The sequence below is a fragment of the Oncorhynchus kisutch genome, linkage group LG4 (assembly GCF_002021735.2).
Source record: "Oncorhynchus kisutch isolate 150728-3 linkage group LG4, Okis_V2, whole genome shotgun sequence".
In the NCBI taxonomy this organism is placed as follows: Eukaryota; Metazoa; Chordata; class Actinopteri; order Salmoniformes; family Salmonidae; genus Oncorhynchus; species Oncorhynchus kisutch.
In genome coordinates, this window is record NC_034177.2 from 39,167,100 (window position 1) to 39,195,006 (window position 27,907).

At 41.6% G+C, this 27,907-nt stretch overlaps 1 protein-coding gene across 1 annotated transcript in view; it reads left to right on the forward strand.

Moving 5' to 3' along the window:
- The first annotated feature begins 13,323 nt into the window (after window positions 1-13,323).
- Window positions 13,324-27,907, forward strand: part of LOC109889512 (protein BANP-like) — a 70,263-nt gene continuing 55,679 nt past the window's right edge. Inside the window, exons 1-3 of the mRNA XM_020480980.2 lie at window positions 13,324-13,500; window positions 21,642-21,720; window positions 25,628-25,716. Of these exons, the coding sequence (XP_020336569.1) occupies window positions 21,651-21,720; window positions 25,628-25,716 (159 nt within the window). The 5' untranslated portion in view covers window positions 13,324-13,500; window positions 21,642-21,650. The remainder of the gene's footprint in view (window positions 13,501-21,641; window positions 21,721-25,627; window positions 25,717-27,907) is intronic.

Consider the following 27,907-nt stretch of genomic DNA (forward strand, 5'->3'; position numbering starts at 1 on the left):
GTCTACAGCTAATAATGAGATACTCTACCTCAGGTGAGCAAAACCTCAAGACCTCCTTAGATATTGTCCACCAGCTTTTGTTTACAAATATACATAGACCGCCACCCCTTGTCTTACCAGAGGCCACTGTTCTATCCTGCCGATACAGTGTATAATACAGTGTATAAGTGAACCCCAGGGGTGTACCAGGGGTGTATAAGTGAACCCCAGGGGTGTACCAGTGAATGTGATTGGATGTTTATTATTTGACTAGGCTATCTGTATTTAGCATTGTGTTGTTATTTCACTGAACAGAAGATAGTTTAATTTTATTTCTGGCAGTGAAACAATGCGACTTGGGTTAGAAAAAAACCTCACCCAACAGCTTAACCCCCTTGGAAAATATAAATGGACTGTTTGAAAATGTGAAGAAATATATATATATTTTTTTATTTATTTTTTATTATTATAAAAAAAGACAATGTGAATCACAATTTTATTTGGCGTACCCCCGACGGCATTGCGCGTTCCCCTGGGGTCTCACTTTTTTCCCCCTCAATGTGTTCCGGTACCTCAAAGCCCCCCTGGGTATGAGCTGACAAATAGGTGAGCGGCTTCTCTTGTGTCTCAAACCATAGAAAGTGTAGGCTAATGCATGTTTTCATGATGATTTGGATGGGGGGGTTTATAGCCTAATCAGTCTAATTGAGGTGTAGACTACAACATCATGCAGTTGAGTGCTTAAACTTGTAACGAGGCTTCATGGGATTTATTGTATCATAAAGTAATGTGGTTTTGTTGCATCCAATGGCAGTGTTCGTGATAAACTAACGCAAGGAGCCACTTGTGGATTCGACAGCTCCAATGCAGTTCCGATGCCGGCAAAACAAAAGCTATGCTGGTGTCAGCTAATGCAGATCTGATCAAATCTAGCCCTGAGTTGGCTGTTTAAAGCAAACTGATGCATGAATTACACTTTCTACTGACTCAGAATACTTTTTGTCCTTGACTTCCAAACCTACTGCTGTGGAAGTCTGCTGTTGTAAGAGCAGGAATTGTAAACATAGCATCCCCAAACAGCTTAGTGAATACATCAGGGTTTTTCACCCGATTTACAGAGGTTCCCAGGTATTCATCTGCTATCAGCTCAGTTATCCACTGATCCTTTGGCTGAAGGAGACAAATACCATTTAGTGTAGCCACATTTTAATCTGTGCAATGTCTTGGCAGGTGTGACTGCAGTCTCTTAGATCAGGGTAGAATAATGCCAGCAAAGGCATGACCTGCTCCCGATCAATTCCATCCACCCAACCAGGAATTAACAGTGAAGGAAAAGCAGCCAACAAGTGCTCAGCATATGTGAGAACTCCTTCCAGACGGTTGGAAAGCATTCCAGGTGAAGCTAGTTGAGAGAATGCCAAGAGTGTACAAAGCTCTCATCAAGGCAAAGGGTGGCTACATTGAAGAATCTCAAATATAAAATATATTTGGTTACTACATGATTACATATGTTTTATTTCATACTTTTGATCTCTTCACTATTATGCTACAATGTAGAAAATAGTACAAATAAAGAAAATCCCTGGAATGAGTAGGTGTGACCAAACTTTTGACTGGTACAGTATATAGATAAATAAATAGCTCTATTACTATGCAATTGCTAAAAAAAAATATAACATGTTAATAGCCTAAAGATGTTACTACAGTTGTTAAAGATATTCCTAAATAGCTGAAATAACTTAATGTTGTTAACTTAGTGTTATCCAAGTCACGTAAAATATCACATTCAATATTGTTGTTATACATTTTGAAATAAATTCTCAAAGCTGACTTAAGTTTGCCAGTAGCCTACCAAATTCCTCAGTGTTGGCTCCAGTCATGAACGGTACCTTGTGCATTTCATGGTTTTGGAAACTCCAACTTGGGCAGGAAATGCCCATCTACAGTCACACCACAATACAACAATTGATTCTTTAAAAGACAGAAGTTGAGAACATGATTATTTATGTAAAAAAAGGAAAGTCACACGTCATTCAACCAGTATCCCTCTAGGGAAAGTTTTAGGCTCAAATAATTTGTTTCCAGGACATCACTTGAGGTAGTTGTGATGAAAATAGTATATTGATGTGATGTAGACCTTGAACTGTGTCGATTTTTGTTTGGTGGAGACAGAGTTTGAAAATACCTGGGCCACAGACAACGGGTCAGTGCTCATGGTAACATCCATAGCTGTACCACTCAGCTATTGCACGATGGAACAGATCAACAAACAACAGTGAATGAAGCTGCCAATTACTAACAATATTAAGAGCCCTGACAAAGGCCATGCAGCCGAAACGCATCAGAGTTCTTGAACTTTGTTTTCATTGAACATGCCATACAAATAAAGGCATTTTAATTAATTATATGAAGAATGCCTTGGTCCTCCTTTATTTTTAATGACCAATTTACCCCTTTTACCAAAGAGCATCTTCTGTCTACCAAAACCTACTATTATGTACCTTAGCAGCGCTTCCCTTCCTCCTTTTATCCCTAAATATTAAGAGCCTGTTCAAAAGTGCTAACAATCTGTGTGTGTGTGTGGATCCTCACCAGTACTGATACGCTCACTCCACCTGCAGACTCTGCAAATATGGTGACCTACTTGGAGTTGCCCCAAAAGTTGTAATTGTGCTCCTGGACTAATTTTACACCAGGCATGTTCATTTTAACACTCATTCAGTGTTTATATAGATCCACTCTCATCAGTGTTAATTTAACACTTTTTGTGGTGTTAATATTGAAACACTGTTTGTTAAGACATAATGCTTCAGATACACAGTCATGCCCTGGCTAAGAAAAGGGGAAAAAACAATGTTTATTTATTTAAATTTGATTTGATTTCACCTTTATTTAACCAGGTAGGCCAGTTGAGAACAAGTTCTCATTTGCAACTGCGACCTGACCAAGATAAAGCAAAGCAGTGCGACAAAAACAACACAGATGAGCAGCAAACTCCAGTTCTCATTTCCTGTTGGAACAACATCACTCAAAATCAAGAGAAAGTTTCCCACAAGACAGAGTTTGAATAGGATTAAGTGCTATGCTATTTCCACTGTTCTCTAGCTTGACTTTAGTTGGACGGTTTTTGCGTTCCATGTACTGTACCCATAGTTAAACGAGTAGTTTCTAGAGAGAAGTGCATGTTTCTATTTAAAAACAATTCTGAGACATATTCAAACAACAATTTTAACTCAAATGGAGCCACCCCTTCAAGAATGTCATGCATTATGTCCACAGAAAGATTACTACAAACATGGACGTGCTGAAAACTGTTTAGTTTAGAATTTTTCTTCACACCATACACAGATGGGAGCTGTGGGACTGATTCAAATGCATTTCAATGTAAACCGTCTGAGCTTTAGCCTTTTCTATCAAACAGAACTGGCAAAAGTAATGACCACTGAAGGACTCTGTGAAACCAAGGACTGCATGCATCCCCAAATTGTCTCCAGTTATTTGGCAGATTAACTCTATCAGTTGAAAAAGGCAAATTTACACCATGACTCTCTAGTTTAATATCATTAACCAAGGGCTCCAGAATGACATCAAAGCCATATTTATTTTGGTCTTGATAACGAATCAAGACACATTTGATTATTGGGTTTGTTCTTTGCAAAAGTGTAAAAAGGATGAACATTTAAGAAGGCAATAAACAAGTGAACTCTTACCAATGTCCCTTCCGCCAGAGTGCACATGCACTATATTGAGCTGGACAATAAATGTCCTGATGTGCTCACATTCCAGTCTTGCAAAATCTATGTTGATTATAAAGTAGAGCAATAACTAGTGTGTCATATCGACATTTATAAACTGGGTGGTTCGAGCCCTGAATAGTGATTGGCTGAAAGCCGTGGTATAGCTGACCGTATACTATGGGTATGACAAAACAAAGAATTTTACTGCACTTATATGTTGGTAACCAGTTTATAATAGCAATAAGGCTCCTCTGGGGGTTGTGATATATGGCCAATATACCACGGCTAAGAGCTGTGTCCTAGCACTCTGTGTTGCGACGTGCCTAAGAATAGCCCTTAGCTGCGGTATATTTGCCATATACCACACCCACCCAGGCCTTATTTCTTAACTATATTCATAAACAAAGATACATTTAAAAAACAGACTATAATAACATTTAAAAAACAGACTATAATACCATCAAAAGTTATGTCAATGTGGGCAGATAACTTTAAAATGTGCCTCTTTTGGTGGTCATTACAAGAGTAGCTGCAGCAGCTAATGGGGATCCATAATAAATACAAACACAAATACTAAACATTATGTTGCAGTTGCTGATAATGGCAAACTCCTCAGTCTTTAAACAAAAGAAAGACCATCTTAGACACACACCTAGTGTCACGCCTTGGTCATAGTGTTTTGTGTTTTCGTTATATATTTGGTCAGGCCAGGGTGTGACATGGGTTTATGTGTTGTGTTTCGTATTGGGGTTTTATAGGATTTCGGATTGCTTTGATTAGGGGTGTGTCTAGTTAGGCTTGGCTGCCTGAGGCGGTTCTCAATCTGGAGTCAGGTGATTCTCGTTGCCTCTGATTGGGAACCGTATTTAGGTAGCCTGAGTTTCGCTTTATATTTCGTGGGTGATTGTTCCTGTCTCTGTGTAGTGTTCACCAGATAGGCTGTATTAGGTTTCTCGTTCCGTTTGTTGTTTTTTGTATTTATTTATTTATTTCATGTATCGTCACTTTTTTCATTAAAGACATGAGTAACCACCACGCTGCATTTCGGTCCGACTCTCTTTCGACAAACGAAGAACGCCGTTACACCTAGAGGAAATAAGAACTCACAATACTATGTTGTCAGCAAATTAAGAAGTGTAACCAAACATGGTACTCATATTAAGACGCTTTGTTAAGTTGTTGAATGTGGAAATGAGGAAAGGTTTCCCAGCCTCATCCAACAACATCAAATTGGAGACGTATTTGTCCAGGTCAGTTGGAACTGAAGGTGGTGGCTGGGTCTCTGCCATCCCTGCCTCGATTGGTCTCTGTTATCCCTGCCTCAATCTCTGGTGGCTGGGTCTCTGCCATCCCTGTCTCCATCTCTGGTGGCTGGGTCTCTGTCATCCCTGCCTCAATCTCTGGTGGCTGGGTCTCTGCCATCCCTGCCTCCATCTCTGGTGGCTGGGTCTCTGCCATCCCTGCCTCAATCTCTGGTGGCTGGGTCTCTGCCATCCCTGCCTCCATCTCTGGTGGCTAGGTCTCTGCATCCCTGCCTTGGTTGCTGGTGACTGGGTGGCAGGAGTTGTCCTCTTCTTATGATTCTTAGAGTTAAGAATATTGGTGTGCTTTATAGATGTTCTTTTTTTTCTGGTGTTTGACTAGTGAAGTTGTAACCAGTTGGCCTGGCTGAGAGTGGGGTCTGATTACAGAAGATATAGATACTCACTCAGGAGTTGTAGAAAAGGGACACAAAAACAGATATAAGTTTCCCGAAACTCCAGTTAATTGCACAGATGCGGTGGTACAAGTCAGTGGGGGCTCTAGCTGCAGCGCCATGGAATAAGAGCTCAATGGTGACACAGAGCTAAGGTGAGCACAACATATTGTTCACTACACAAACACATAAGGGGGGTCAACACAGCCGGACATCTTACTGTAATAATATTGTTGTGAAATATGTCAGTTTAAGCATGTCTTGGTTTAACATATTACTCATATTTGATAAACAATTAAGATGCAACTTTACAGATTTCTGTCACCGCACTCCAAGGATTCTGCTGGGGTCATATTTACACCGACTGGAGGAAATATCCAGACATCTGGCGTCATGGGCCTGGGGCTTTTTGGATGGTCCTCGAATACAAACATGAAAATCAAATGTAGCTACATTTACTAACATACTAACATACTGTATAATACATACTTAATGACTACATATTATGTACTATTAGCTCATTTTGGAATACTGTAAACAAACGGTATCTTTCAGTTGAGCGTACTAACACTTCGCCTGTCTACTGGAAGTTGATGCTGTTTGTTAGCATAGCTAACAAATTACTAGCTAGACATCTTACGACTTCATTAACAATGTCGATTGAGAACGAACGACGACTATACCGCTAAGCTAAGAATTAAGTGAATAATCAAGTCAATAAACTTTGGGTAGTTAGTTAGATAGGATACAATTAATATACTGGCAAGTTCGATGTATTAGTAGCCAACTAACATTAGGTAGCTAGCTAACATACAAGCAACTGCTGTAATAATATGCTATGCAATTTGTAAGGCTAGCGTAGCTAACAAAATGTCAGCCAATATAAAGCGTAACGTAACTTATTTGAAAAGTCATTACTTTACTCAACATTTTCTTAACATTTGTCATAATTAGATAAAGCAATTAATATGTATCCGCCCTCGTCGAACTTCGGCTGCATATTTTCCTTCATTTTCTTCAAATCTGAAAATGTTTTGAAGCTACACCCATTTTCTGAAGAATTTCAATATAGGCCCTAAAAGCACAGAAATAGTGTTCACTGCTTGTCTACTTCGTATTTTGGCGAATGTAGGCCGACATCCGGGAACTTTTGGAATACTAACTATATTCATACTATTTACCAATAAGAATACTGTTGCGCCTGCTCCAGCTCTCCCTCTCTGGCACTCGAGGGCGCCAGGTTGCCCTTCATTACGCACACACATCAGCGCTCATTAGACTCACCTGGATTCTTTTACCTTGTTGATTGCCCCAGCTATATCTGTCTGTTCCTCCATTGGTTCCCCGTGTCAGCATTAATGTCATTATGTTTTCATGTCCAGACGCTGTCCTGTCCTGTTTCATGTCCATTGTTAATTAAATGTTCACTCCCTGTACTTGCTTCTCATCTACCAGCGTCGATCCTTACAAATACTACATACTCAATTCACGTAACAAATAGTATGGTTAGTATGAATATTCAAACACAGCTATAGTTTGATGCCATTCCATTTACTCCATTCCAGCCATTATTATGAGCCATCCTCCCCTCAGCAGCCTCCACTGTTCTCCTTGACTACGATCTTTATGCAGTTGAAGTCAGAAGTTTACATACACCTTAGCCAAATACATTTAAACTCAGTTTTTCACAATTCCTGACATTTAATTCCAGTAACAATTCCCTGTCTTAGGTCAGTTAGGATCACCACTTTATTTTAAGAATGTGAAATGTCAGTATAATAGTAGAGAGAATGATTTATTTCAGCTTTTATTAATTTCATCACATTCCCAGTGGGTCAGAAGTTTACATACACTCAATCAGTATTTGGTAGCATTGCCTTTAAATAGTTTAACTTGGGTCAAATGTTTCGGGTAGCCTTCTACAAGCTTCCCACAATAAGTTGGGTGAATTTTGGCCCATTCCTCCTGACAGAGCTGGTGTAACTGAGTCAGGTTTGTAGGCCTCCTTGCTCCACACGCTTTTTCAGTTCTGCCCACAAATGTTCTATAGGACTGAGGTCAGGGCTTTGTGATGGCCACTCCAATACCTTGACTTTGTAGTCCTTAAGCCTTTTCGCCACAACTTTGGAAGTATGCTTGGGGTCATTGTCCATTTGGAAGACCCTTTTGCGACCAAGCTTTAACTTTCTGACTGATTGAGATGTTGCTTCAATATATCCATATAATTTTCCTCTCCTCATGATGCCATCTATTTTGTGAAGTGCTTTTTTTATGGCATTTTTTGAGCAGTGGCTTCTTCCTTGCTCAGTGGCCTTTCAGGTTATGTAGAAATAGGACTTGTTTTAACTGTGGATATAGATACTTTTGTACCTGTTTCCTCCAGCATCTTCACAAGGTCCTTTGCTGTTGTTCTGGGATTGATTTGCACTTTTCGCACCAAAGTACGTTCATCTATAGGAGACAGAATGCGTCTCCTTCCTGAGCGGTATGGTGGCTGCGTGGTCCCATGGTGTTTATACTTGCATACTATTGTTTGTACAGATGAACGTGGTAGCTTCAGGCGTTTGGAAATTGCTCCCAAGGATGAACCAGACTTGTGGAGGTCTACATTTTTTGGTGGATTTCTTGGCGGATTTCTTTTGATTTTCCCATGATGTCAAGCAAAGAGGCACTGAGTTTGAAGGTAGGCCCTGAAATACATCCACAGGTACACATCCAATTGACTCAAATGATGTCAATTAGAGTAACATAAGCTTCTAAAGCCATGACATCATTTTCTGGAATGTTCCAAGCTGTTTAAAGGCATGTAAACTTCTGACCCACTGGAATTGTGATACAGTGAGTTATTAGTGAAATAATCTGTCTGTAAACAATTGTTGGAAAAATTACTTGTCATGCACAAAGTAGATGTCCTAACCGACTTGCCAAAATGATAGTTTGTTAACAAGAAATTTGTGTAGTTGAAAAATGAGTTTTAATGACTCCAACCTAAGTGTATGTAAACTTCCGACTTCAACTTTATGTAACAGTTTAAACTTTACGTCCGTCCCCTTGCCCCGACCTGTGCGCGAACCAGGGACACTCTGCACACGTCAACAGTCACCCTCGAAACATCGTTACCCATCGCTCCACAAAAACCACGGCCCTTGCAGAGCAAGGGGAATGTTAGAAATTGGATATGTAGACGGACGAGTCGGTCAAGGATCGATTCAGACAAGGTGGTAAATTGTATGACAAGCTACAGTTTATTCAGAGTGAAGATATCTAGAACAGCATAATTACGGCTCTCCCGCTGGTTCGTACGGAAGCGCAGACGAAGAAGAGACCGTTACAATCAGTACACCACTAATATATAGAAAAGAAAGTAGGTTGATTCTGGAAGATCGGATATTTGGATTGGTTCAGCTGGGGTGTAGTCTGTAGTCTTCCGCCATTGGCTCAGTTGTCTGTCCGTCATCGTAGAATCCTCTTCGGGCATTCAACGTTCAGCTACAACGGAGATCATGTGTGTGTGCGCTGGTTTTGGCCATTAGTGTAATGCGGGAGCTATCCTGTAGGGGACCCCACAGGCTCAACTCTGAGTTGTAGCCCTTTATCAACAATAGTTTGGTCACCTGCATAAGAAATAGCATTTCTCTACAGGAACCACTACTTCTAGGTCTCAGAGCAAGTGACGTCACCGATTGAAACGCCACTAGCGTGCACCACCGCTAACTAGCTAGCCATTTCACATCGGCTACATGTCATTTTTTAAATGTATCTATAACCAAGAAAATAAGAACAAAATATTATATTTCCCTATACGACCCACCCATGGACAAAGAGAACCATTTTACAATTCTAAATTATATTTATCCCTCAAATTAATTTTTAAGATTAAAATTCAATGTAGAGCGTAGTTCTATGACCTCTTTTCCATTGACCTCTTTTCCGTATCTATGGCGTGGTTTGTGTCATTGATGATGTCGTTTTAGGTCCTGGTGTGATGTAATGCCATATTTACACGCTAATCGGAAGTAGGAAACATGGCTTTTCCCCATAATTGTCGGCTCCACGCTCTCTAAAGCCTCCATGCACAGGGTTGCCATTCAGGATTTCCGGGAAAATTGTAGTCTATTAATTTCTATGCCATTGTAGGCTACTGTAGCCTACCATTTGACACAATAAATATGACAAATTACAATATAACTGGAGTCATAGTAAATCAATTTGTGCCACTTGTGTAGCCTACTTGGAGCTGGCAAACGGATTTAATAAATATCGTATAACTCAGTTTGTTGTAATCTTGTGTTATTTATGCAATTATTAATGGCCATCTTTAGTTAAATTAAATTCAAAGTTATCAGTTGTGATCATGGTCACAGCTCTATCACAAATGTATCATTCACCACATTTAATGTCAGTTTTCACTGTGGACTACTGTCAGTTTCACTGTGAGATGTTGTCCTATCAAGGGCTATATGCTACCTGCATCTATACTGAACAAAAATATAAACAAGTTCATATAAGGAAATCATGTAATTTAAATAAATAAATTCGGCCCTAATCTATGGGTTTCACATGACTGGGCATGGATGCAGTCATGGGTGGGCCTGGGAGGGCATAGGCCCATCCACATGGCAACCAAGCCTACCCACTGGGGAGCCAGGCCCAACTAATCAGAATGAGGTTTTTTTGCCTCAAAAGGGGCTTTATTATAGACATAAATACTTCTCAGCACCCATTCAATTCTCTGGCAATAGCTCTGGTGGACATTACTGCAGTCATTCCTGCAGGCAGCATGTCAACGCTCTCTCTAAACTTGAGACATATGTGGCTTTGTGTTGTGTGACAAAACTGCACATTTTAAAGTGGCCTTTTATTGTCCCCCAGCACAAGGTTCACCTGTGTAATGATCATGCTGTTAAATCTGCTTCTTGATATGCCACACCTGTCAGGTGGATGGATTATATTGACAAAGGAGAAATGCTCACTAACAGGGATGTAAAGAAGTTTGTGCACAAAATTGGAGAAGTAAGCTTTTTGTGCATATGGAAAATGTCTGAGATTTTATTTCAGCTCATGAAACATGGGACAAACACTTAACATGTTGCGTTTATATTTTTGTTCAGTATAGCGAAGTAAACCATTGCAAAGTTGAATTGCAATTATAAACCCAGATTTTAATCAGAAACCTATGCCTATTGACTTATTTCAATCTCGCAAATAGGCCATTTATAAAGGTTTGCAGTCTTAACATCTCAAATCAAATCAAATTTTATGCATTCTGGAGCAAGAGACACTACGCACCCAACGTTAAACAAGGGGAAAATGACACGCAGATGGAAGTACAGGCAGAGACTTGTGACCAGTTTCTGGAACTGTTGGCGAAGAGAATACTTGCTGGATTTAAAGTCAGCACACCGCTGTGACACACCACAGCCCACCCCACTGAAAGCAGGTGACGTTGTACTCATTGGAGAAGATAACACACCCAGACAAACCTGGAAACTAGGAAAGATTGAGGAACTGTTTCCAGGCCGAGACGGCCTAGTTAGATCATGTTCAGTTCGTACTGCTTCAGGGACTTTGTTGAGGAGACCTATTCAGTTGATATACTGCCTAGAGATCTAGATAAACACAGTTGTTCATCGGGGGGGGGGGGGGGGGGGAGGAGGAGGATGTTGTAACTTTAATGTGTTACAGAGTTAATGTTTAAGTTAATTCATTGAGCTGTATCTAAAGATATTTCTTAAAAGTTATTTACATATGTAATTGTATTGGTTAGTATTGAATTACACTTTTGACTGCAAGTTCCAGAATGCCTTGCGACAGGAATGAGAGAGATAACAGCCAGTTATGTGCAGGTGAAAAGAGATTCAGCTGACTTTCCGCTAGCATCTTACCTGCATTGCTCTGTAGAATCTAAAGTTGTTTAAATGTAATGTGAAAAAGTATCATTATTAAAGAAGCTTTCATATCAAACCCGACGTCCCGAGTCATTACTTTGAAGACAGTTAATCTAAAAGTCACATACACATGGTTAGCAGATGTTAATGCGAGTGTAGCAAAATGCTTGTGCTTCTAGTTCCGACAATGCAGTAATAACCAACGAGTAATCTAACCTAACAATTCCACAACTACTACCTTATACACACAAGTGTAAAGGGATAAAGAATATGTACATAACGATATATGAATGAGTGATGGTACAGAACGGCATAGGCAAGATGCAGTAGATGGTATCGAGTACAGTATATACAAATGAGATGAGTAATGTAGGGTATGTAAACATAAAGTGGCATAGTTTAAAGTGGCTAGTGATATTTTTTTTTACATCAATTTCCATTATTAAAGTGGCTGGAGTTGAGTCAGTATGTTGGCAGCAGCCACTCAATGTTAGTGGTGGCTGTTTAACAGTCTGATGGACTTGAGATAGAAGCTGTTTTTCAGTCTCTCGGTCCCTGCTTTGATGCACCTGTACCGACCTCGCCTTCTGGATGATAGCGGAGTGAACAGGCAGTGGCTCGGGTGGTTGTTGTCCTTGATGATCTTTATTGCCTTCCTGTGACATTGAGTGGTGTAGGTGTCCTGGAGGGCAGGTAGTTTGCCCCCGGTGATGCGTTGTGCAGACCTCACTACCCTCTGGAGAGCCTTACGGTTGTTGGCGGAGCAGTTGCCGTACCAGGCGGTGATACAGCCCGACAGGATGCTCTCGATTGTGCATCTGTAGAAGTTTGTGAGTGCTTTTGGTGACAAGCCAAATTTCTTCAGCCTCCTGAGGTTGAAGAGGCGCTGCTGCGCCTTCTTCACCACGCTGTCTGTGTGGGTGAACCAATTCAGTTTGTCCGTGATGTGTACGCCGAGGAACTTAAAACTTACTACTCTCTCCACTACTGTCCCGTCGATGTGGATAGGGGGGTGCTCCCTCTGCTGTTTCCTGAAGTCCACAATCATCACCTCCTCCCTGTAGGCCGCCTCGTCGTCGTTGGTAATCAAGCCTACCACTGTAGTGTTGTCCGCAATCTTGATGATTGAGTTGGAGGCGTGCATGGCCACGCAGTCGTGGGTGAACAGGGAGTACAGGAGAGGGCTCAGAACGCACCCTTGTGGGGCCCCAGTGTTGAGGATCAGCGGGGGGAGATGTTGTTACCTACCCTCACCACCTGGGGGCGGCCCGTCAGGAAGTCCAGCACCCAGTTGCACAGTTCGGGGTCGAGACCCAGGGTCTCGAGCTGGATGACGAGTTTGGAGGGTACTATGGTGTTAAATGGCACATAATAACGGCACAACTGCCAGAGAATTGCAGAACATTTTTAAGTTCATCCCAGTGTTTCTTGCACAGAGATTTTGAGATCCTCTGTCCAACTTATCACTCAAACTCACCTGTCAGATGTATCTATAGTTATGCACATTCACAAACCGGATTTATCTACAATTATAAACTGTGTGGTTTGAGCCCTGAATGCTGATTGGTTGAAAGCCGTGGTATATCAGACTGTGTACCACAGGAAGGAGAAGAAAAAAAACGTTTTACTATTCTAATTACGTTGGTAAACAGTTTATAATAGCAATAACGCACCTAAGGGGTTTGTGGTATATGGCCAATATACCACGGCTAAAGGGTATGTCTTAAGAACATCCAAATACCACACCTGCTCGGCCTTACTGCTTAATAATAGCAGTCAAAACAAGTTAAATCGACATCCATTGATGGAAAATGATCTGGAGAGTTTTTAATAATGTATCTTATCTTTTCTCTTGCGAAATTCTTAAACTCTTAATTATTTTGATGTTAAACTAAATTTAGCTTCTTAGCCTATGTCGTTAAAATGACGTCGATATTTAGCTCGATAACGTTATGGAAAAAGGGTTTGATGGATAAATGTGGCAACTCGTCTTACTGCAAAAAAATCGGCTAGTGTTAAGCACTTGTGAGCGGGTTTTCAGAGCTCACTGGCTAGACTTATTTGCTAGTACCTGGCAACCCTGCCATCGCAGCGGGTGGTCAGAGAAGAAACTGAGACGAAGTTCAGGCTTTTTCTCTCGCGAGGAAGGACGCCGTTATCGAAATCCCTACAAACAACACGAGAATTCATCATTCACACGGTAATATAACCCAATCTAACACCGTACATACCCCGTGAGCCAGAAGTGGAGATACTGTATGCTTTGAACCTGCATTCAACATTTAATTTGGATGATTATTAATATAAAATAAACCACATCATAAATTTACAACGCGGCCACGGATATGGGCATTGAGGCCTAGTGTACCATTGTATTGCGTGCTTGTTGTACTTGTGGTTAGCACGCTAGCTACCGCAAATGTGAATTATAAATGGTTAACGTTAGTTAGCTAGTTTAGTGTACCTTCTGCAATGGCAATTGTTTTTGCCCTGATATATTACATCTAAATACACAACTGTGACTCAATTTGTAGCCTCCTTTTTGTTGACGTTTTGTAAGATATGGCAGCATTCAGAAATGTTATTCCTTATTTACCATGCAAGTTAGCCCAGCTAGCTAAGTAGCCCACCTGCCGGGTAATGTCTGACATGTTAGCTAGTTTACTACTGTAATCATGGTTTGTCATGTAATAGCTTATCTTTCAGAATTTCTGCTGTTAAGAATACACATATACATGGATGAATCTAGGCTTATCTAGAATGTAAATTAGACGGGCTAACTAGCGAGCTTCTTTACAACTCACTTGAATTGGCCTATATCAACGTTTCCCAAACTTACTGGGGCACCCCAAAGGCTGTACGTTTGTTGTTTAACCCTAGCAGTACACGGCTTATCCAAACAATCAAAGTTTGATCATTTGAATCGGCTTTGTGAGGTTTCGAGGAGAGAGTTTGGGAAACGCTGGACTAGAAATAACTAGCTACATGCAATGGTGGACAGTCATGATTTAGGTTCAGGGACTTATTCAGTAACGTTACTTCGATTCTGTAGCAAAACCTTAAACGGAAGCAAACCGGGAGGGACCTACCTAAATTTGTTCAACAGAAACTCGAATTCGTTGCAAAACTGAACCGTTTGGACTAGTGATTACACCATAGGTTTTTTAGCTAGTTTAGAGTCAATATCAAGACCTAGAATATCTGCAACGTTATTGTTTAAAGTTAGGTTGTAAACATATTGTCAGCGAATGAAGACATGCTGTATCATTTGTGCACAGTCGCCTGTTCGTTCAAGTACAGACATCTAGCTTTAATTGTAGTGCCATACCTCTATTTACTATTGCCAACAAGATAATGACCATAATTAAGTGTAAATTGTTGATAAATAAAGTAATTTATTTTCACACCCCTCCACACAGTGGCATTGAAACCAAAATCCAGATATTTGCAAACAGGGTGTATGTTTTGGAATATTTGTATTCTGTACAGGATACCTTCATTTCACTCTGTCATTTAGGTTAGTATTGTGGAGTAACTACGATGTTGTTGATCCATCCTCAGTTTAATCCTATCACAGCCATTAAACTCTTAACTGTTTTAACGTTACCATTGGCCTCATGGTGAAATCCCCGAATGGTTTCTTTCCTCTCCGGCAACAGAGTTGGAGAAGGACACCTGTATCTTTGTACTGACTGGGTGTATTGATACACCATCCAAAGTGTAATTAATTTCACAATGGTCAAAGGGATTTTCAATGTCTGATTTCTTTTTTACCAATCTAATAATAGGTGCCCTTCCTTGCGAGGAATTGGAAACCTCACTGGTCTTTGTGGTTGAATCGGTGTTTGAAATCCACTCCTCGGCTGAGGGACCTTACATGTGTGAGGTACAGAGATGAGGAAAAAATGTTAACTGATTATTATTGCACACCGGTGGAGGCTGGAACAGAACAAATGGAATAGTATCAAAGAAACGGAAACCATGCGTTTGATGTATTTAATATAGTTCCACTGATTTCCCTCCAGCCATTACCACAAGCACGTCCTCCCCACCAACCTCTTTGTGTTGCACAGAGTGCAACTTGTCAAGCACATTTTTACTCCTGATATAATTTAGACTGCCATAACAAAGGGGTTGAATACGTATTGACTCATGACACTTAAGCTTTTAATTTAATTTGTAAACATTTCTAAAAATATAATTCCACTTTATGGGGTATTGTGGGCCAGTAACACACTTGCTTCCATTCAGCCACAAGCATTAGAGGTCGGGCACTGATGTTGGGTGATTAGGCCTGGCTTGCAGTCGGCATTCCAATTCAACCCAAAGGTGTTCGATGGGGTCAGGGCCCTGTGCAGTCCAGTCAAATTCTTCCACACCAATCTCGACAATTTCTTTATACACCTCGCTTTGTGCATGAGGGCATTGTCAAAAACAGCAAAGGGCCTTCCCCAAACTGTTGCCACAAAGTTGAAAGCACAGAATTGTTTGCACAGAATGTCATTGTATGCTGTAGTGTTAAGCTTTCCCTTCACTGGAACTAAGGGGCCTAGCCAAAAGGCTTCCCAAGTGGCGCAGCTTGAAACGTCACTACAGACCTGGGTACGATCCCAGGCTGTGTTACAACCGGCCGTGACCGGGAGTCTTATAGGGCGGCGCACAATTGGCCCAGCATCGTTCAAGTTAGGGAAGGGTATGGCCGTGGGGGCTTTACCTGGCTCATTGCACTCTAGCGACTCCTTGTGTTGGGCCGGGCGCCTGCAGGCTGACTTCGGTCATCAGTTGAACAGTGTTTCCTCCGACACCACTGGTGCAGCTGGCTTCCGGGTTAAGCAGACAGGTGTTAATTAAGGAGCACAGTTTGGCGCGTCATGTTTTGGAGGATGCATGAGTCAACCTTTGCCTCTCCCGAGCACGTTGGAGAGTTGCAGCGATGAGACAAGATCGTAATTGGTGATGAAACTGGTGAGAAAAAGGGGCTAGATACAAAAAAAAATGTATTTTTTTAATACAGCCCCAGACCATTATTCCTCCTCCACCAAAGTTTACAGTTGGCACTATGTATTGGGGCAGGTAGCATTCTCCTGGCATCCGCCAAACTCAGATTAGTCTGACTGCCAGATGGTGAAGTGTGATTCATCACTCCAGAGAACGCGTTTCCACTGTTTCAGAGTCCAATGGCGTCGAGCTTTACACCACTCCAGCTGACACTTGTCCTTGCGCAAGTTGATCTTAGGCTTGAGTGCAGCTCCTCAGCCATAAGAACTAATTTCTTGAAGCTCCAGACGAATGGTTCTTGTGCTGACGTTGCTTCCAGAGTCAGTTTGGAACTCGTTAGTGAATGTTGCAACCAGCACTCAGCGGTCCCATTCTGTGGGCTTGTGTGGCCTTAGCCGTTGTTGCTCCTGCAAGTTTCCACTTCACAATAACAGCACTTTCAGTTGACCGGGGCAGCTCTAGCAGGGCAGAAATTTGACGAACTGACCTGTTGGAAAAGGTGTCTTCCTATGATGGTGCCACGTTTAAAGTCACTGAGCTCTTCAGTAAAGCCACTCTACTGCCAATGTTTGTCTATGGAGATTGCAAGGCCATGTGCTCGATTCTATAGACTTGTCAGCCACAAGTGTGGCTGAAATAGCCAAACCCACTCATTTGAAGGGTGTCCACATACTGTTGTGTATATATAGTGTATAGCTTCAAATACTCATTCTAACTGTACTATTTATGACGTAAATTGAGTATATAGTATGCTTATTGGTCATAGTACGGATATAGTTAGTATGGCAAAAGTTTCTGGATGTCGTACTACATTCGCCAAAATACAAAGTATACAGTTGACACTGTTTGTATACTTTTAGGCCCCACAATGGAATTCTTCAGTAAATGGGTGTGGCTTCACGTCGTTTTCAGTTTTGAAGAAAATATGCAGCCGAAGTCCAACGAGAGTGTATACAAATTCATTGCTTTAACTAATTATGACAAATGTTAGGAAAATGTAGAGCAATGTAATAAAGTAATGACTTTAGTAATGGCGTTAGTACGCTCAACTGAAAGGATACCGTTTACAGCGGGATGGGCAATTCCAGTCCCCGAGGGCCTGACTGGTGTCACAGTTTGCCCCAGCTAACACACCTGACTCCAATAATCACCTAATCATGATCTTCAGTTTAGAATGCAATTTGATTTAATCAGCTGTGTTTGCTAGGGATGAAGAAAAAGTGATACCAATCAGGCCCTCGAGGACTGGAGTTGCCCACCCATGGTTTACAGTATACTAAAATTAACTAATAGTATATAGTCATGAAGTATGTAGTGATTATTATTATTATTTGACCATGCTGGTCATTTATGAACATTTTAACATCTTGGCCATGTTCTGTTATAATCTCCACCTGGCACAGCCAGAAGAGGACTGGCCACCCCTCATAGCCTGGTTCCTCTCTAGGTTTCTTCCTAGGTTTTGGCCTTTTCTAGGGAGTTTTTCCTAGCCACCGTGCTTCTACACCTGCATTGCTTGCTGTTTGGGGTTTTAGGCTGCTTTTCTGTACAACACTTTGAGATATCAGCTGATATAAGAAGGGCTATATAAATACATTTGAATTTGATTTGATATACAGTATGTTAGTATGGGCATTCGAACATAGCTTATGTGTCATGTGTCCAACTTTGCCTACTAATCATGGGATATTGTGGAGCAGCCTACAGTGGGGCAAACGGTCCAACCTGTACCTTTATTGCAATAAGGTACTAAAGTAAAACTACAGAAAATGTGGCAAAGAAATGAACTCTTATGTCCTGAATACAGCACGTTATGTTTGTGGCAATTCCAACACATTACTAAGTACCACTCTTCATATTTTCATGCAAGGTGGTGGGTGCATCATGTTATGGGTATGCTTGTCATCGGCAAAATCCTAGAGGAAAAGCTGGTTCATTCTGCTTTCTTGAAAATGGCTGTTTAGCAATGATCAACAACTTGACAGAGCTTTTGCAAATATTGTACAATCTAGGTGTGCAAAGCTCTAATAGACTAACATCATAATGAAACTGGCTCAGTGTGTGTGTGCTCCATCGTGCGCATGTTGAGTTTGTCTATCCCCACCAGACATGATCAGGACACGCAGGTTGAAAAACCAAACGAACTCTGAACCAACTATATAAATTTGGGGACAGGTTGAAACGCATATGAAACATTCATGTACATATAATGTTATTGTTCACATACATGTGTTTAGCAGATGTTATAGCGGGTGTAGCGAAATGCTTGTCTTTCTAGCTCCGACAGTGCAGTAATATCTAACAAGTATTATCTAACAATTTCACAACCTATACACAATACACACAAATCTAAGTAAAGGAATGTAATTAAGAATATATACATATATGGACGAGCAATATCAGTGCGGCATAGACTAAGATACAGTAGAATAGTATAGAATACAGTGTGTATATATATATATGTATATATACAGTGGGGCAAAAAAGTATGGTGCTTTGTGGTTTGCTTAATAGAAGGAATTTGAAATTATTTTGATACTTAGGTAGATTTGATCAATTACATGTACTTTTGATACTTAAGTATATTTAAAACTAAATACTTTTGGACTTTTACACAAGTAGTATTTTACTGGGTGACTTTCACTTTTACTTGAGTCATTTTCTATTAACTTATCTTTACTTTTACTCAAGTACTGGGTACTTGGGTACTTTTTCCACCACTGCCCTTAAGACACCCACATTAGGAAGCTTGCTCAACAAGAAGCTAATACTCTACCTGTTATTATTAGCTCTATAACCCAGACACACTCAGGTAAAACTTCACACAGGGAATAGAGCAGGAAATAAATCAGACTCTTTCTCAGTTGTTTTCTCCTTGAATCTGGGGCCCTGTCCAGAACCCAAGAGGAAAAAAATCAAGGACAATCAATAACATTTTGAATTCAACCTGAATTTCAAACAGGGTTAGGGTTGAGTGCCCTCTGGTGGAAGTCTGGTATTTTGACAAATGGAACCAGACAGTAACCACTTAATACTATATAATACTATACTATATATTTGATTAACTGAGTTTATAGATATTTAATAATATTGACAATAACATTTATACTTTTACTAGCTACAAGGCTAAGAGCTCATTCATTTCTCAGTTGCAGAACATAGTTCAAGTAGTCAGTTCTTCAGTCATCTTATATCAACCTTGAGGTAATTTGCCTGTTATTTGCAGGTTAGAATAATGAAATGATGAGTTACGCATATTCTATGCCATGTCAGGATTTGTGGCCCTCTAATCAAGCCTAGTAAATTCACATGACTCAACCAATATTGAAACAAATGTATCCCTGTGGTGTAGAGTGGTGATATGTGCCAAACTAGTTAAGTGACTCATCCTTGAATTATGAGGTCCAGTTAAGCAAAAGGCATAGAACAAATCACATTTTAATTGTCACATGCTTTGTAAACAAGGTGTAGACTAACAGTGAAATGCTTACTTACGGGCCCTTCCCAACAATGCAGTACAATAAATAAATAATCATATTGTTTTCTATTATTATTAACACAAGGAATAAATACACAATGAGCAATGATAGTACTGGTACCCTATGTATATAGCCAAGCTGAGTCGATGTGCAGGGGTACAAGGAATTGGGCTATTGAGGTAGATATGTACAGATAGGTAGGGGTAAAGTGACTAGGCAACAGGATAAATAATAGACAGTAGCAGCAGTGTATGTGATGAGTGTGTAAATGTGTGTGCGGTGAATATGTGCCTGTGTAAGTGGAGTGTGAGTGTAAGTGTGTGATTCCAGTGTGTGTGTGCATAGTCAAAAAGAGTTGACTATGCACATACACAAGATGCTCTCAATGGTGTAGGTGTATAACTTTTTGAGGATCTGAGGGCACACGCCAAATCTTTTTAGCCTCCTGAGGGGGAAGAGTTGTTGCCGTGTCTTCTTTAAAAAAAATGTTTAAATTTATTTATTTCCCTTTTTCTCCCCAATTTCGTGGTATCCAATTGGTAGTTGTTACAGTCTTGTCTCATCGCTGCAACTCCTGTACTGACTCAGGAGAGGCGAAGGTCGAGAGCCATGCGTCCTCCGAAACACAATCCGACCCGACTGCTTCTTGACACAACGCACATCCAACCCGGAAGCCAGCCGCACCAATGTGTCGGAGGAAACACCGTACACCTGGCGACCTGGTCAGCGTGCACTGCGCCTGGCCCGCCACAGGAGTCGCTGGTGCGCGATGAGACAAGGATATCCCTGCCACCCAAACGCTGGGCCAATTGTGCGTCGCCCCCTGGACCTCCCGGTCGCGACTGGCTGCGACAGAGCCTGGGCTCAAACCCAGAGTCTCTGGTGGCACAGCTAGCACTGCAATGCAGTGCCTAAGACCACTGCGCCACCCGGGAGGCTGCCGTGCCCTCTTCATGACTGTTGGTGTGTTTGGACCATAATAGATCCTTAAAGATGTGGACACTGAGGAACTTGAAGCTCTCAACCAGTTCGGCCCTCCGTTTCCTGTAGTCCACAATAAGCTCCTTTGTCTTGCCCACATTGAGGGAGAGGTCTTTGACCTCCCTGTAGGCTGTCTCATAATCGTTAATGATCAGGCCCACCACCTTTATGTCATCGGTGAACTTGATGATGGTGTTGGAGTCGTGTGCGGCCACACAGTCATGGATGAACAGGGAGTACAGCAGGGGACAAAGCACGCACCCCAGAGGGGCCGCAGTGTTGAGGGTCAACGTGACGGATGTGTTGTTGCCTACCCTCACCACCTGGAGGCGGCCCGTCAGGAAGTCCAGGACCCAGCTCCAGAGGGAGGTGTTCAGGGACTTAACTTAGTGATATCTTGGAGTGCATTATGGTGTTGAATACTGAGCTGTAGTCTATTAACAGCATTCTCAAATAGGTGTTTATTTTGTCCAGGTGGGAAAGGACTGTGTGGAGTGCAATAGAGATTGCGTCGTCTGTGGCTCTGTTAGGGCATTAAGTGAATTGGAGTGGGTCCAGGGTTCTGGGATGATGGTGTTGATATGAGCCATACATAACCAGCCTTTCAAAGCTTTTCATGGCTACAGAAGTGAGTGCTATGGGATGGAAGTAATTTTGACAAGTTACTTTGGTGTTCTTGGGCACAAGGACTATAGTGGTCTGCTTGAAACATGTAGCACAGACATCAGGTTTTCTTTTTTAGAACAACCCCCTTGTCAAGCTGTTTTATTTGCTTATTGCTAATTGTCATAAATTCACTGACATTGGGATTGAAGAGCCAGAGAATGTCATGGCTCTTTTTATTTGCAATGATGATGTTTTGTGGTCCTCTCTGGCTATACAGGTCTGAATAATGTCGGAACAAGATTTGGGGGAGATGGTGCAGATAGCAGTGGAGGATTTGGGCCAGGGCGACCAGACTGGTAAGATCTATATTACAAAGTTCTGTCCAATTACCATAACTAGGGCCATGTGACCTGACAAGGAAAACCACAAGGGGGAAATTGCTGGCTCTCGATAAATGTCATGGTAGTACATCCAAAAATGTCTCTATACATCCATTTGTCTGTATTGAAAAGGAAGGGTCACCATTGACTAACTATCCATTGGCTAATGGTGACGCTTCACTTCTGGCTTTAGATGTTTTATTTTAATGGTAGCTACTACCCATGTGGGTACATTAGCAACGGTCATCGAAATTGTTAAAAGGTTTTAAAAACAATTCTAATCAATTGAAAAGGGATTTTTACAATCTATCAGATATCGACAGAATAATAGCACATAATCTTTTTTACTGGCATGGACAAATAATGGGGTTCAGGGAGGTGTGTTGGGTCATTGTCCTGTTGAAAACAAATTATAGTCTCACGAAGGTCAAACCAGATGGCTGGAATTTGGGTGTTAAATTTGTCAAATTTCACTTTTGTAGAATGCACATATTAATGTAATGTATGTATGTGTGTATGTATGTATGTATGTATGTATGTATGTATGCATGCATGTATGTATGTACATACATATACATACATACATACATACATACATACATACACACACACACACACTTTGTTAATGTATCAGGTATTTCAAAAAATATTCTTTGTTAAAGTAAAGTAAAAGATATTTGCATAAAAAAACAGGTTATAACCGTTGCAGAAATGATACACAAAATATCTGCGTGCACTATTTCTGAAAAGACTGCGCGCACACACAAATATTGAGATTTATAAACTGGCACATGCCATACATACACATGTTTCCCGTTATAAATCAGACCTGAATGAAAAACTGTGCACGCATAAACACGCATTATAACGCTTCCTGAATAGTGCCCATCATTCACCTTTTATGGTGACAATAATGCTGTTTTTTGCTGTATACTTTGGAAGATTGGAATTAGGCCAAGACAGTATATCTAAAGGAAATATCAATGGCGAACTTGATCAAATGTCTTTGGTGTTGGCCAAATATTTTTTTTGCAGTGACATTTGCTGTATCTGACCGTTTCAAATGGTTGTGGAGCTGTAAACAGATTGTTTGAATTCAATAATGTTTTGCATTTACTTTCTCCTGAACCTAAATATGCTGCACTGCCTGCGATTTCTGAAACATTGACTACTCTGAAAAAAATGAAAACAACAGTAGGCCTATTTACAGTAGTAGCCTATACACTTCAATGCAAAAGATCAACTGTCTATTCACCTGTTAAATTCTACTGTATGTTATAAACCGTGCTTACTTTCAGATGCATAGAGCGACAACGTGAAATTATAATAATCTAATAGGCCCAATGAAATGAGAGATGCACATGGTCATTTGCTGTAATGGCTATTTTGGGAATATGAACTCATGGCCAGAAAAGGTAGAATGGTTATGATATACAGTACCAGTCAAAAGTTTGGACACACTTACTCATTAAGGGTTTTTCTTTATTTTTACATTTTAGAATAATAGTGAAGACATCAAAACTATGAAATAACACATAGAATCATGTAGTAACCAAAAAAGTCTTAATAATTTATATTTGTCAAAGTAGCCACCCTTTACCTTGATGACAGTTTTGCACACTCTCGTTATTCTTTCAATCAGCTTCACCTGGAATGCTTTTCCAACACTCCCAAAGGAGTTCCCACATATGCTGAGCACTTGTTGGCTGCTTTTTCTTCATTCTGTGGTCCAACTCATCCCAAACCATCTCAATTGGGTTGAGGTCAGGTGATTGTGGAGGCCAGGTCATCTAATGAAGCACTCTACCACTCTCCTTCTTGCTCAAATAGCCCTTACACAGCCTGGAGGTGTGTTGGGTCATTGTCCTGTTGAAAACAAATTATAGTCAAACCAGATGGGATGGCGGATCCCTGCAGAATGCTGTGGTAGCCATCCTGATGAAGCGTACCTTGAATTCTAAATAAATCACTGATGGTGTCACCAGCAAAGCACCATCACACCACCTCCTCCATGCTTCACAGTGAGAACCATACATGCAGAGATAATCTGTTCACCTACTCTGCATCTCACAAAGACACGGCAGTTGGAACCAAAAATCTCAAATTTGGACTCATCAGACCAAAGGACAGATTTCCACCGGACTAATGTCCATTGCTCGAGTTTCTTGGCTCAAGCAAGTGTTTTCTTCTTTTTGGTGTCCTTTAGTAGTGGTTTCTATGCAGCAATTTGACCATGAAGGCCTGATTCACACAGTGGTATCTGAATAGTTGATGTTGAGCAATTATTTGGGCTGCAATCTGAGGTGCAGTTAACTCTAATGAATTTATCCTCTGCAGCAGAGGTAACTCTGGGTCTTCCTTTCCTGTGGCGGTTCTCATGAGAGCCAGTTTCATCATAGTGCTTGATGGTTTTTGAGATTTTCCGCATTGACTGACCTTCATGTCTTAAAGTAATGATGGACAGTGATTTCTCTTTGCTTATTTGAACTGTTTTTGCCATAATATGGACTTGTTCTTTCACCAAATAGGGCAATCTTCTGTATACCACCCCTACCTTGTCACAACACAACTGATTGTCTCAAATGGATTAAGAAGGAAAGGAATTCCACAAATGAACTTTTAAGAAGGCACACCTGTTAATTGAAACACATTCCAAGGGACTACCTCATGAAGCTGTTTGAGAGAAGGCCAAGAGTGCGCAAAGGTTTCATCAAGGCAAAGGATGGCTACTTTTATGAATCTCAAATATATTTTGACTTGTTTAAACACTTTTTTGTTTTTTTGATTCCATATGTGTTATTTAATAGTTGTGATGTATTCACTATTATTCTACAATGTAGAAAATAGTACACATTTAAGAAAAACCCTGGAATGAGTAGGTGTGTCCAAACCTTTGACTGGTACTGTATGTATTATGTTTAAAAATGAAATATTGTCTAGGCTACTCGATAAATTTGACTTTACAGTTTTCAGACGTAGCCTACAAACGTCAATAGAAAAGGTGAACAGTCTGTTCAACCGTTAAACTGTGCTTCGGATCGGTTTGTATAGAATGGTAGCCTATACAAACTTGTTGTAGGCCTATAAGCTATTTTGTGAGTATAAATAATTGGAAATAGATGTGTAATTATGTTAGAATGCAAAGATAAAATAAGTCTACTTTTGCTCTTCTCACTAACAGCAAATGATCTTATTATATTGAGCTACCTGTTTTTTTGGTTACGAATATGTCAAGATATAGTCCTTATTTGCACAAGGCTACCACTAGAAACTGTGCGTACGCATGGTCTAAAGGTGGCGGGAGGATAAGTACATTCTCTCATGAAGTTCAGTTTTTATACAGCCAATTTAATGCGTGAACTGGCGCATGAATGTTTTGGGGAATATTTTGTGTTTGCACAATGTTTATAAATGAGGCCCCAGGTGTTTTTGCATATATGATTTAACATAAGGGTGGAACAGAGCAAGTGTTGCAGCCCTATCTGCCTTACCTGCTCTGTCTAGTCTGCCTCATTAGTTACTGTTGTCACATTTTCTTGCATAATTAAACAAATGTGTCAGTAGCAGGATACACTCGGATTAAAAATCTAAATCTATCTAAACATACTTTACATTGTTTGCGAGATCAAAGATAATATCACAATAATCCGTGTTCATTTTCGGTAGTTGCTTTCAAAATGAAAGCAATCAATCCAGTGAGATGTAAGTGACAGGTGGATTTTTGCACCCCTCAAACACAGGAAATGGATTGTTCAAAAAGACAAATCCTTAGGTGGGTGGGGCGTGTGCGCTGCTAGGGTACATTTGGATAAATCACTTCGAAAGAGCTACATACCAGCAGCAACAGTGCATCTTTTTTGAATGACTGTTTGTGATGTGTTAGATGTGTTGGACAATCATGAAGATTCTGATGACAAGCCTGACACGAAAAGGCCAAGGGTGGACAACAGCACCCAGGATGCATCTCTAAAGGTAGGTTACTTGTGGACTACTTCGGGGGTATATTGGATATGATATGCAGTTCTAAGCTGAGTCAGTCATGTGAGCATGTCAGTTTGTTTGTCCTATGAAAATAAATCAAATTGCATTGATGTAGTGTTATGTTCCCAAACAAGAACTCCAAAAAACACTGCTCAACAGAAAAATGGAACAAAAAATGAGCCACTGACAACCAGTATAAAACAGGTGGGGTTTTAAAATGGGTTCTAAAAGGCATCTATGGTGGGGTGCCTACTGTCTGGGTGCTGGCCAAGTAAGCTCAGGTAGGGTCTTAACACCCACCATGGACGCCCATGAGATTTGCCATATACGGAGAAAAAAAGAAAACGAAAACCCACACCAACTTCGGTTAGAAAGTGAAAGTAAACATGGCAGAGGGATACATCCGAGGTGAGGATTTACAGATTTACTCCCGTGTACACCTGTGTCACAGCTAGGGTCCGCCCCTACATATCGACCCCATGGCCGCGACACACATTCTCTTTCATTTTCTCAGCGGACGTCCGTATGGTTTGAGGTAAAACATTTCTGAAGTTTGCTTGGTAAGTCAGTGGTAAGTGAATTATACTCACTGGCTGTTTGCAGCCTGAAGAAGCTGGCCACATGCCTAGCACCTCCTCTTTAGTGCTCCACTCGCTGCACGCGTTTGATCTGTATCTTCCACCCATGGTTTGTCGTGATTGTGTTTCGCTAGCATTACACTACGACTCCGTGTGCATCCATTAGTATGGTGGCTCTTGCTGCCACAATCTGTAATTCACCTTACACAACTTGCCCACGGGCTTGTTCTATGTGTGTGTTGTAAATTGCTTTAACATGCTGCTCCCGATGCCATATGTGCAGGTTTTCTGCTAATTACCCTGTGGGCTTTTTGTCTTGTTCTTTCCCCTGCAGAGTGTAAGAGTATCGCGGTGGGCTTTCCACTACGTTGAGACTAACTTTGGGGGAGTTCCTTAACGGAGTTACTCCATCATATGATGCTGTTTTTACTGTTTGCATATTAAAACCAGCTAGGTAATATTGCAGTTGGTGTAAAACGCAAACAAAAAATGAATAAATCAAATCCATGCACAAGTGGGTCGGCCAGGCTCGGGCTCAGGCTGGGGACGAGCTCCCTCCCTCAGGAGTAGTGTACCAGCGAGCTGTTAGTCCCTCTCCTGGGCCCAGTATCCCTCCTAGGAAGCATAGCTGGAGCCACCGCAGGCATTGCCCATCTGCTGCCAGTCCTGGATGGGGGCAGGAGTCGGACCTCTGGGACCACCTTAAATGGAGGGCGCATGCCCTGCATCAGGAGGTTGATAGCTTCGATGGCGATGACAGCTGTTCCCTGTTGACCAGTGATAGGCTGTTCCTGGGGGACGATGCTGGCACTGTTCACCACCGTGAGCGGGGCTACCAGGCTGACAAGCCATCAGAAGCCGGCAGTGGGGCTTCATCGCCCCCAGCGGCTCGAGAGGCTATGAGGAGCCTACTCACTCCGGTAGCCACTGCACTGGACATCAAACTGGTGGACAGAGATGACTCTCCATCTGTCCCCATCTCTGCTGAGTTCTGCGAGGCCTTGCAGGAGAACTGGGCCTCTGCCAGAGGGCTCTTCTGACTCACAGCAAAGACTGGACCATGGAGTTATGTTACGAGTCACTCGGCCTCCGGGAGTACCCGACCATGGATGCCATGATAGCTCCCATGGTCCTCCCGGACTGGGAGATTATAGTGTGGAACCTGCGACTGAAGCCAGGACCCCCCCAGAGTCTTTGATGCGGACTTGAAAGCCACATATGGGTCCCTCTGCTCTCTTGGCTGCCTTACCAACGTGGCCATGCTGCTGCAGGCCTACCTGTAGACTGTTGCCCTGGTTGCGGGGAGTTCCTCCGGGAAGCAATGGAGGTGTCTCGCCTTGTTTCCCTGCTCCAGAGTTGGCACTGGCCATGGCACAGGTGGTTACTTCCCGGCGCCATCTCTGGCTGGCCCAATCTGCCGTCTGCTCTCCAGAGCCACTCTCCCCATTACCCCAGGGGTTGATAACTGATTCTGGACCTCATCAATCTCAATGGGTACTTGAAGGTACTGAGGTTCTACATGCTGTCCCCAGTCGCGTGTTGCAGGCCGTGTCCAGGGACCAGTGGTTTGTGATGCTTTAGCTGAGGGATGCGTACCTCAAGGT